This window comes from Saccostrea echinata, unplaced genomic scaffold, assembly GCF_033153115.1.
Source record: "Saccostrea echinata isolate AGI-Se365-2 ecotype Australia unplaced genomic scaffold, CSIRO_AGI_Sech_v1 ptg000042l, whole genome shotgun sequence".
NCBI lineage: Eukaryota > Metazoa > Mollusca > Bivalvia > Ostreida > Ostreidae > Saccostrea > Saccostrea echinata.
In genome coordinates, this window is record NW_026889791.1 from 6,464,797 (window position 1) to 6,477,770 (window position 12,974).

Here is a 12,974-nt window from a genome sequence, read left to right on the forward strand (position 1 = left end):
GACTAAAGAAAGATTTGCTGTTCTTGAGAAAAAGATTTTAGAGAATTTTTTTCCTATGCATCCAAATGTTAAATTCTGATAGTGCATTGTGGGTCCCACCCTACCCCCAGTGGTCAAGATTTGAACAAACATGAATCTACACTTCTTGAGGATGCTTCCATATCAATATGACTAGTCATAGCTCTACTGTTCTTGAGAAAAAGATTTTTGAAGATTTTTTCCTATATAATCCTTGATCCCCTCATTGGGGCCCCACCCTGAGGGTAATGATTTGAACAAACTTGAATCTATACTAGCTAAGGATGCTTCCACTTCAATATGACAAATATGGCTTTGCTGTTCTTGAGAAGAAGATTTTTTTCCTACATATTTCTATGTAAAACTTTGATCGCCCATTGTGGTCTCACCCTACCCCTTAGGGTCAAGATTGAACAAATTTGAATCTTCACTATCTGACGATGCTTCCAAATCAATATGACTAAACATGGCTCTGCTGTTGAGGAGAAGATTTTTAAAGATTTTTTTCCAAACTATTCTTATTTTAAACTTTGATCTCCTCCATTGTGGCCCAACCTTACCACCAAGGTCATCAATTGAAAAAAATTGAATCTACACTACCTGAAGATGCTTCCATATTAATATGACAAATCATGGCTTTGCTGTTCTTGAGAAGAAGCCTTTTAAAGATTTTATTTTCCTATATATTCCTAGGTAAAATTTTTATCCCTGACTGAGGCCCCATTCAACCCCCAGGGGTCATGATTTGAACAAATTTGAATCTTCACTATGTTAGGATGTTATCATATCAATAAGACTAAGAATGGCTTTGATGTTCTTGAGAAGAAAATTTTAAAGATTTTTCCATATATATTCCCATGCAAAACTTTGATCACCCATTGTGGCCCCAACCTGCCCCTAGGGGTCATAATTTGAATAAATTTGAATCTACTTTTCTGACCAAGTGGTTCTTCAGAAGAAGATTTTTAGGAGATACTACTAAATTTTCACTAATTCTTAATTATCTCCCCGTGGAGGAGGATGTGTCCCTTCATTTGAACAAACTTGAATCCCCTTCACCCAAGGATGTTTTGTGACAAGTTTGGTTGAAATTGGCACAGTGGTTCTGGAGAAGTCCAAAATGTGAAAAGTTTACAGACAGATGGATGGACAGCTAGATGGACAGACGGATAAAATGTGATCAGAAAAGCTCACTTGAACTTTCAGCTCAGGTGAGCTAAAAAAAAGAAAACCAACTAAGAAAAGAAACAACAACATGTGTTGGTGAAACACTGATGCCCCCATATGACAACTTAAGCAAAGGTTAAACTTTCTCAAATGCAAATCAAATATGTTGGTACCCAAAGTAAGGTCTTGTCTGGGTTAGTCGAACATCAAGGTCAAGGTCAAATGGTCAAAATTAATGGTGTCCAAGGAAAGGCCTTCTCACATGAAATACACAGGTGAAATATGAAAGCCGTAGCAACAATCTTTCAAAAGTTATGGCAAAGGTTAAAGTTTTTCAAAAGTAGGTCAAACTCCTAGGTCAAGGTCAATGGATTACAATTATTAGTATACAAAGGAAGGTTTTGTCACAAAGAATAGACATTTAAATATGAAAGCCACACCACCAACCTTTCAAAAGTTATGGCCAAGCTTAATGTTTTCCAAGTAGGTCAAACTCTAAGGTCAAGATCAAAGGGTCAAAGTTGTGGGTATTCAAAGGAAGGTCTTGTCATAAGGATTACATATGTGAAGTATGAAAGTCCTAGCACCAACTGTTCAAAAAGTTAAGGCCAAGGTTAAAGTTTTTAAAAAGTAGGTCAAACTCCTAGGTCAAGGTAAAAGGGTCAAAGTTGTTGGTATCCAAAGGAAGGTCTTGTCACAAGGATTACACATATGAAGTATGAAAGTCCTAGCACCAATCATTCAAAAGTTATGGCCAAGGTTAAAGTCCGGTAAAATTTTGCAAAACTGTGTCAAATTCCAAGGTCAAGATTAACAGGTCAAATATAATGGTATCCAAAGAAATGTCTTGTCACAAGGAATACACATTTGAAATGAAATGTAAATTTGAAATGAAAATGTAGAAAAGTAGAAATGTGTTTCAAACCTAGTGAATTGTGATTTTATAAAAAAGTTTAAAACTTCTATTTTAGAAGTAGCTTTCTTGAGCAAAGAGAACCTAATTTAAACCAAGTTGGTGAGACTAAGACCTCAATTGAAACAGGAAAGTATAGTGGCAAATTGATATGTTCTTGGATTGTTCTTTTAATTTACTGTTTGTTAACTCCATATTTCATTCTTTTAATTAATAGAACAATATTCCATCATTTGAACTGTTCTTGATCAGTTCAAGAACCACCATAAGTACCATACTAGAACAGTTGATCATCAACTGTTCTAGAATGGTACTAAAGTGGTTCTTAAACAGATCTGGAACAGTTCAAGTTGTATTAGTAGTGGGACATATTTAGAACTCAAGTACCAGAATGTTAAATTCTATAGTTAACCTCATGTCTCATTTAAAATACCTGAACAGTTCCAGAACATATATTTCCAGAACTGTTCAGAAACAGTACCTGTCCCTTAATCTAGAACTTGTCCAGAACTTTACCTGTATGCCTGTCCCATGGGCCACATTGCTCACCTGAGCACACTGGCTAGGAAAAAGCACAAATTGGTTCAGTATTGAAAAAGTTTAAATGGGGGGGGGGGGGGGGGCTTGAATTTTGAACTACCTGAGGATGCTTCCATATCAATAAAACAAATGGCTTTGCTGTTCTTGAGCAGAAGATTATTAAAGATTTTTTCCCATATATTCTTTTGTTATAAAATTTGATCCCCCATTGTGGGGGTGGGGGGAGAGGGCTTCATCATTTGAACAAACTTGAATCTACACTACTTGAGGATGCTTCCATATCAATATGACAAAACATGGCTTTGCTTTTCTTAAGAATAAGATTTTAAAAGTTTTTTTCCTATATATTCCTAGTTCCCCTTTTGTGACCACACCCTACCCCTGGAGTTTATGATTTGAATAAATTTGAATCTACACTACCTGAGAATGCTTCCATGGCAATAAGAATAATCATGGCTTTGCTGTCCTTGAGAAGAAGATTTTTCTAGTTTTTTCCCAATATATTCCTATGTTAATTTATGATCCCCCATTGTTGCCCCATCCTACCCCTAGGGATCATGATTTGAACAAAATTGAATCTACACTACATGAGGATGCTTCCATATCAATATGACAAAACATGGCTTTGCTGTTCTTGAGAAGAAGATTTTTAAAGATTTTTTTCCTATATATTCCTATGTAAAACTTTGATTTCCATTGTGGCCCCACCCTACCCCTGGGTGTCATGATTTTAATAAACTTGAATCTACACTACCTGAGGATGATACCACATGAGTTTCATCTTTCCTGGCCCAGTGGTTCTTGAGCAGATTTTTAAATGATGCTATTAATTTTTTACTTATTTGTAATTATCTCCCCTTGGCCCTTCATTTGAACGAATTTGAATCCCCTTTACCCAAGGATATTTGATGGCAAGTTTGGTTGAAATTGGCCCAGTGGTTCTTGAGAAGAAGTCAAAAATGTGAAAAGTTTACAGATGGACAGACAGACAGACGCACGCCAAATAAAATGTGATCAGAAAAGCTCACTTGAGCCTTTGACTCAGGTGAGCTAAAAAACCCTTGATCCAGGCTGTTCTAGAACTGGTGTTCCTCAGACTTGTTCCAGAACTCTTGTTCTAGTACAGTTCAAGAAACGGCTCATTTAACATAATCTAACGTTTTTAGTAATGCACAAAATAAGTAATGGATTACATCAAGGATATTTCTGGATTTTTTAAGGCCATCTTTAAAAAATTGTTTGGTTGCCCTCTCCCGACAGTCTAAAAATGGCCCAACTCAAGACTTTTTTAACCTCCAGGAAACAATAATTTTTTTCCCTGAATTTTCTCACTCCGTCAAAGTGTATGTTGAAATTTTCTGAGAAAAAAAAGAATTTCCACCTACCTACCGACCCAGTTTTTTAACCCTTAGTCAGGAGAGGGCAAGCAAACAATATTTTAAAGGTGGCCTTATCTAAAAGTACTAGAAATAATCTGGGACAATTCTAGAAAAGTTCAAGAAGTTTTCACAGGGGGTTACTGTTCATTACCTCCATATTTCATTGACAAAATTTGTTAAACCCCTGTCACACAGGAACTGCATCCTCAAGGCGATCGCACAGAGTCCATAAATAATGCAAAACACCAAGGTGAGTGTAGTAGAGTCTGTGACAACAAGGCAAGATCTCCACTGAACACTGTAGGGTCTCCTAGAATGCCAGGGGACGGTGTGCACTTTGGGCAGGAACAAAGTATGCGCTGTGTGAGCACGGTCTGATAAGAACGCAGTAGTTCTGTTGTTTCAGTGGAGTTTAGGTGGAAATACTTTAATTTTAACTTTTCAGTGTGTTTATCTTTTACATTCATAATAAATACAAAGATTTTTTAAAAATGTGTTACACTCCTCCTATATATATATATATATATATATATATATAAACATGGGTGAATAATGCATTGTGAACGTATTGTGAACGCAACCAGTGCAGTGAGAATGCCATCAACGCAAGCTGACAACTCCTAGCATGCCGTGAAAACTCCGTGGAAGCGCAGTCAAATGCCAAGAGATCTCTGTGGGAATGCAGTAGCAGGCTGCGAAAACGCCATGAAATGCGTCAATCGCCATAGGGACGCCGTGACATCTTCACATTATGAAAATTTTACAGAAATTTGTGCAATTTCCCTGCCATTCCAAGGCGATTTTTGAAATTTAACAAAGCTGTAATAACTCAGTGGGGACGCAGCTTGGTGTGACAGGGCCCTTAAGAAAATCTTACAAGACTTTGGTTCAGGTGTATTTAGAAAAAGCAAATTTTTTCTTTCTTCTCACATTAACTTTCAAATTATGAAAGATATTGCCATTATTAATTTTATAACATGATTGAGTTTTTACTCTTACCTGTGTTTATCTATGACTTTTGTCATTCTCCCAGACCCATCATAGTTTGTAGCATTGTATTCAGAATTGTATTCAGAGTGAGTTGTGTCCCCTAGATTCAGCACCATCAGAGGAATGTGAACAAATTCTTTGGCCCTGAAATTGTTTTTTTAAATATACAGTTTAGATGGTATGACTTACGTAATTTTACAGCTACAGAACTGTAGCAGTCTATGTTAAAGTCACTTGACTGTTGGTTTTAATGATCAGTAAAACTTGAATCAGGTCAGTAAAAAATTTCAGGATTCAAAACTGATTGTCTTATAAGGGTGAATTAAAAAGAAAAGACCACCAAATTGAATTTAAAAAAAAAAAAATTCAACTACCCATATTTTTCACTTATATCATCATATTGTACCTGCATTCTAGTTAAATTCCTGAAGTTGCAATAGAATAGACAATTGGATAAAAAAGTTTCAGAATTTTTATTTGTAAAACTTTAAAATTATTTTGAAGAAAAAAATATCACTATATCCTAAAACACTTTCTAAAATACATAATCAAAAGAAATTATTGCCTTTTATGCTTCAAAATGGTATCAGTGATATAAATGATTAGATCTAAACCTTGATTGAGTTTCTTCTCTGGTATATGTGGAAAAAAAAATAGCTTTTTAATTGTTAATTTACATTATTTTTTCAATTCTGATTTGAAAAGTTTTAATATGAAAGAAATATGAAAAAATAAAATTCCTCTCAAACCAGTTTTTTGTCCATTTAAGTCAGTTTTTAAAATTTTTTTTATCATTTACGGCAAGTTTTTCATATTTCCAAGACTTCAAAACCTGATTATTTGCAATGTGTAATATATACAATGTATTTAACAAGAGGCCCATGGGCCACAGCGCTCACCTGAGTAACTTTGGCCTTGCTGTTTTTCACCTGATTTCTCCCCCCCCCCTCGTAGTACTTATTGTGGTCCCTCCCCCCTACCCCCGAGGGTCATGATTTGAACAATTTAGAATCTACACTACCCAAGAATGTTTCCACATTAGTTTCAGCTTTTCTGGCCCAGTGGTTCTTGAGAAGAAGATTTTTACTACATATTTCAATGTAAAACTTGGATTCCCTATTGTGGCCCCAACCTAACCCCCGGGGGTCATGATTTGAACAATTTAGAATCTACACTACCCCAGGATGCTTTCAAATAAGTTTCAGCTTTTCTGGCCTAGTGGTTCTTGAGAAGATTTTTAAATATTTTTACTATATATTTCAATGTAAAACTTGGATTCCTTATTGTGGCCCCACCCTAACCCCTGGGGTCATGATTTGAACAATTTAGAATCTACACTACCCAAGGAAACTTCCAAATAAGTTTCAGTCTTTCTGGCCTAGTGGTTCTTGAGAAGAAGATTTTATAAGATTTTAACTACATATTTCTATGTAAAACTTGGATTCCCTATTGTGGCCCCCCGTCCTACCCCCCGGGGGTCATGATTTGAACAATTTAAAATCTACACTACCCAAGGATGCTTCCACATAAGTTTCAGCTTCTCTGGCCCAGTGGTTCTTGAGAAAAAGATTTTTAAATATTTTTACTATATATTTCAATGTAAAACTTGGATTCCTTATTGTGGCCCCGCCCTAACCCCAGGGGTCAAGATTTGAACAATTTAGAATCTACACTACCCAAGGATGCTTCTACATAAGTTTCAGCCTTTCTGGCCTAGTGGTTCTTGAGAAGAAGATTTTTAAAGATTTTTACTACATATTTCTATGTAAAACTTGGATTCCCTATTGTGGCCCCGCCCTAATCCTGGAGGTCATGATTTGAACAATTTAGAATCTGCACTACCTCAGGATGCTTCCACATAAGTTTCAGCTTCTCTGGCCCAGTGGTTCTCGAGAAGAAGATTTTTAAAATATTTTTACTATATATTTCAATGTAAAACTTGGATTCCTTATTGTGGCCCCACCCTACCCCCGGGGGTCATGATTTGAACAATTTAGAATCTACACTACCCAAGGATGCTTCCACATAAGTTTCAGCTTCTCTGGCCCAGTGGTTCTTGAGAAGAAGATTTTTAAATATTTTTACTATATATTTCAATGTAAAACTTGGATTCCTTATTGTGGCCCCACCCTACCCCCGAGGGTCATGATTTGAACAATTTAGAATCTACACTACCCAAGGATGCTTCCACATAAGTTTCAGCTTCTCTGGCCCAGTGGTTCTCGAGAAGAAGATTTTTAAATATTTTTACGATATATTTCAATGTAAAACTTGGATTCCCTATTGTGGCCCCACCCTACCCCTGGGGGTCATGATTTGAACAATTTAGAATCTAAACTACCCAAGGATGCTTCCACATAAGTTTCAGCTTCTCTGGCCTAGTGGTTCTTGAGAAGAAGATTTTTTAAGATTTTTACTACATATTTCTATGTAAAACTTGGATTCCTTATTGTGGCCCCGCCTTAACCCTGGGGGTCATGATTTGAACAATTTAGAATCTACACTACCCAAGGATGCTTCCACATAAGTTTCAGCTTCTCTGGCCCAGTGGTTCTTGAGAAGAAGATTTTTTAAGATTTTTACTACATATTTCTATGTAAAACTTGGATTCCTTATTGTGGCCCCGCCCTAACCCCGGGGGTCATGATTTGAACAATTTAGAATCTACACTACCCCAGGATGCTTCCACATAAGTTTCAGCTTCTCTGGCCCAGTGGTTCTCGAGGAGAAGATTTTTAAATATTTTTACGATATATTTCAATGTAAAACTTGGATTCCCTATTGTGGCCCCACCCTACCCCTGGGGGTCATGATTTGAACAATTTAGAATCTAAACTACCCAAGGATGCTTCCACATAAGTTTCAGCTTCTCTGGCCCAGTGGTTCTTGAGAAGAAGATTTTTTAAGATTTTTACTACATATTTCTATGTAAAACTTGGATTCCTTATTGTGGCCCCGCCTTAACCCTGGGGGTCATGATTTGAACAATTTAGAATCTACACTACCCCAGGATGCTTCCACATAAGTTTCAGCTTTTCTGGCCCAGTGGTTCTTGAGAAGAAGATTTTTTAATGACCCCACCCAATTTTTGTATTTTCTTGATTATCTCCCCTTTGAACAGGACTTGGCCCTTCATTTTAACAATTTAAACTCCCCTTTACCCAAGAATGCTTTGTACTAAGTTTGGTTAAAATTGGCCCAGTGGTTCTTGAGAAGAAGTCGAAAATGTGAAAAGTTTACAGACGGACGGACAGACGGACGGACAGACGGACGGACAGACGGACGGACGGACGACGGACAACGGGTGATCAGAAAAGCTCACTTGAGCTTTCAGCTCAGGTGAGCTAAAAATATGTATGTTAAGTGATGAAAACTATTCTCTCAATTGACTGTAAAACATCATTCTGTAATTAGTTGATAAGCATAATGTTTTGTTTGTTTGTTTGTATGTTCTTAAACGTCTCTCTTGAGAATTTTTCACTCATATGGAGACGCCACCACTTGCCGGTGGAGAGCTGCAAATTTTGTCCTATACTCGGCACTTACGGCCATTGAGCAGTGAGGGATCTTTTTCGTGCCAGCACCTACTGCGACATGGGACCTCGGTTTATACGGTCTCGTCCGAAGGACTGGTCTCCACGTCCCACAGTGGGATTCGAACCCGTGACGTAAGGATCAACTCCTTACTCAGCGACTCTAGAGCAGACGCTCTAACCACTGCGCCACGCGGGCGACCATAATGTTTTGAACATCAAAAAGTATCAAAAATTTTTTTCAATTTATTTTTTAAGTAAAGACAGTTGAAGATAATTGATAATTATAGAACAGTTTTGTTGCACTCCTGACTGCAGTAAAATTAACAAGAGGCCCAGGGGCCACATCGCTCACCTGAGCACGGTGGCTAGGAAAACAGGAAAAATCACTTTAGTATTGAAAAGCTTAAATGCATAAGTGGTCCCAACCTACCCCTAAAAGGGATTGGGGGGGGGGGGGTATGATTTGAACAAAATTAAATCTACATTAACTAAGGATGCTTACATAATTTTTGACTAACTGTGACTTTTTTCTCTACAAGTTTGAACTTTCATTGTGGCCCCACCCTACCCCTGGAGGTCATGATTTGAACAAACTTGAATCAACACTATCTGAGGATGCTTCCATATAAATATGTCAAATCATGGCTTTGCTGTCCTTGAGAAGATTTTTAAAGATTTTTCCTATATATTTCTTTGTAAAACTTTGATCGTCCATTGTGGCCCCACCCTACCCCTGGGGGTCATGATTTGAACAAATTTGAATCTACACCACCTGAGGATGCTTTCACATAAATATGACAAATCATGGCTTTGCTGTTCTTGAAAAGAAGATTTTTGAAGATTTTTCCTATATATTTCTCTGTAAAACTTTGATCCTCCATTGTGGCCCCGCCCTACCCCTGGGGGTCATGATTTGAACAAACTTAAATTTACGCTACTTGAGGATGTTTCCATATAAATATGAATCATCATGGCTTTGCTGTTCTTGAGAAGAAGATTTTTAAAGATATTTCCTATATATTTTTATGTAAAACTTTGATCCTCCATTGTGGCCCCACCCTACCCCTGGGGGTCATGATTTGAACAAACTTAAATTTACGCTACTTGAGGATGTTTCCATATAAATATGAATCATCATGGCTTTGCTGTTCTTGAGAAGAAGATTTTTAAAGATATTTCCTATATATTTTTATGTAAAACTTTGATCCTCCATTGTGGCCCCGCCCTACCCCTGGGGGTCATGATTTGAACAAACTTGAATCTACACTACCTGAGGATGTTTCCATATAAATATGAATCATCATGGCTTTGCTGTTCTTGAGAAGAAGATTTTTAAAGATATTTCCTATATATTTTTATGTAAAACTTTGATCCTCCATTGTGGCCCCGCCCTACCCCTGGGGGTCATGATTTGAACAAACTTGAATCTACACTACCTGAGGATGCTTCCACATGAGTTTCATCTTTCCTGGCCCTGTGGTTCTTGAGTGGAAGATTTTTATAAGATGCTATTAATTTTTCACTAATTCTTTATTGTCCACAGAAGAAGATGAAATAGTGAAAAGTTTACAACGATGATGACGACAGACAACGGACAAATTTTGATCAGAAAAGCTCACTTGAGCCTTCAGCTCAGGTGAGCTAAAAAGTCCATTACATGTGACATGTGCTTGATTGATTTGTGATGTTACTGATAAATACTACAAACACATAAAACGAAATTTTATCTAGGCTTTCTGTCCTGACAACAACATAAATATCCACAAGTGAACCTGTCAACATCAAACAGAATCCAAACTTCGTTAAGTTCGTAAGTTCCATGCCTTTTCAGTAGTATACAATTAGTGAACTGCGATCCAGATCAAATGTGAACTCAATTAATAGCGATCCCTATGGGGATCGAAGTCCGGTTTTTACGTACAGCTTCCGTCTTGAAACTACTTTCAACAGTTGTTCTTTTTATTATTTAGACACTCATTTACATTAAAATGCACTTGTCCAATCGGACTGGAGTGCCCAGCAATATTCACTTGTCCATAATTTTTTTTCACTGTTACCGGACAAGCAGACAAGCGTTAATGTCAAGCCCTGCATCAGAACACAGAACACACATATCCGGAGAATTGGATTCTATTGAAGGAATAATATCAATAATTTTTAATGACTACTGATACCAGAATTAATTTAACTAAATACAAGTGGTTTATTTTAAGATAAAGTAAATAAGATGATTTACACACACGCAACAGAAAAAGCATCATGGCAGCGGAATATAAACTCAGATATCAGGGAAACTTGATTTACAAAAGGTAAATTTTATTACTCTGTTCATCTGTACAGAAATTCGACAATTAACTAATTGAGTCAAAGGTAAACAAACTTTCATGAAAATTTATTTTGGGTCTTTACGTGCTGCATACACAATAAGGAATGTCAAAAATTGTGGTTTTAATATAATTTATGAAAGCTGTGCAAGTTCATTTCATTTGTTAAAATAAGGTAGCAATGCTCAATTAATGTATAACATGTATAATTATACTGTAAAAAGAAAGAAATATCATTTTCTTACAATTTCATAAAGTATTATCTTTAATTGGATTTTAAAATACATTGCATCATGTCATAAAATTGACATCAGAAATCAAATAGAAATTTGAATTTCTGTTTCTAAATTATAGACACTTCATTTTTTCATCACTAAAGCAATACCCATTAGCTAAGCTTGGACAACCATCAACTCATATCAGTACTTTGATTAAAAGAAACTTCTGATAGCATACAATGATCATGTGACCGCGACTTTTCTTAAATCATTTATTCAAAACCTGGCTTCAGCAACAAACTTTGAAAAAATAAAATATTCTATGCACAACTAGGGTTGGTGATTATTATTTTTGTAAAGTATCGGAAAGATTTTGAAAGCCATTTATGAGAACACTCAAATACAAAACTACGATTAACCAAAATACAACTTCGTTCCGGTGGCTGAAGCAATAGAACTACTGCAATCAAATCCAACTTTTTTGCAGAAACCACTTTGATACAGTAGAAGGAATAAATCTTAAAAGTTTCCAAAAGATTGCTTGCGTAATAAATGACAAAAATAGAAATTAAAAAAAAATCAATTTTCGTCAGTTTCCATGGCAACGGTAGGAATCTAGAAAATTTTTAATTTTGACTGCACACCTAGAGTTTCTGATTACTCTGAGAACATTTGTGCACATCTTTCCTTTTTTCCTGATTCGTTTCTATGACAATTGTGTGTGACCAATTCCAGGCTTTGGGGCCACCAACGCTGAGATATTCTCAAATCTGAGATTTCTCAGAAAATTTGAGTTTTTCTCACCAAACTGTGCCACCAAACAAATATTTTCTCAAACTCAGACTAGTCTTCGAGTTTTTTCTCAAATATGATATTTTTTCTCAAGTCTGAGATTTTTCTCAAACATGCGCGCCACCACCGTTTTTTCCGACTCAGCTGAGAAAAAATTCTGAGATTTCTCAGAAAATCTTGAGATTGATGTATACCAGTCTCAAACAAAATCTCACAGAACTATTTTATGGTAAAACGGTCGCAAATGTTATGACAGTGCACAATTTAATCCATAAACACGCGAAATTAACGTGCAAGCACAGAAAGAATGTTAATTTCTCCCAAAACTTGACCATCCTGTGAGGAGGGGGGGGGGGGGTTGTCTTAATTACGCACATGTAAATATTCTTATTATAATATTTTCCACGCATGGAATCAAGCACTTTAAACTTTACCAAAAGAAAAAAAAATAATGATAATACAGAAAAAAGAATAAATTTACAGGAATATTCTAGTGAGGCCAAATAACACTTTATACATAAAATGTACATATATATCTTCATTCATTCTCATTCTGGGATTAATCTAATTAATAATTAATTAAATGCATATTTTAGAGTGCTATTTGTGGCATGGCAAATTTATTAAATGTAATTCACAATTTCCATGTATATCAGAAAAGGAAATATGACAAGATAAAATATGAAACCTACCCAGCCCCTTCTTTGTTTTTTTTCTCTCAAGTATTTATATTTTACTTGATGTACAATAACTTATTGGTGTAAATTATACGCAGATATTAAAAGAAATCTGTCTAAAATTCCATGAACAAATATTTTGTTCTTTCGAATTAATATATAAATCACCATTTATTTCACTGATGATAGCAATCTGTCTAATTTGGTTCTAAATAAATCTATAAAATTCTTAAGTGAGAATTGGGATTAACTTTATATACTCACAATGCCTTGTGCATAAACTTAAATTCTTGACTGTTTATATTATTTATAAGAATAAACTTGACTTATGACCATTCTGAGGTACATGTATAAATCACAATATATATTCAACCTCATTTGCCGGAATGGAAATGTTTTTATACAAACGTTTTTTTTTTT

The 12,974-nt window shown here is 35.8% G+C and overlaps 1 protein-coding gene across 1 annotated transcript in view; it reads right to left on the reverse strand.

Moving 5' to 3' along the window:
• LOC133200992 (uncharacterized) overlaps positions 1-12,974 on the reverse strand; it is a 233,657-nt gene that overhangs the window by 87,827 nt on the left and 132,856 nt on the right. The window contains exon 5 of the mRNA XM_061336799.1: positions 5,017-5,151. Coding sequence (XP_061192783.1) covers positions 5,017-5,151 — 135 coding nt within the window. The remainder of the gene's footprint in view (positions 1-5,016; positions 5,152-12,974) is intronic.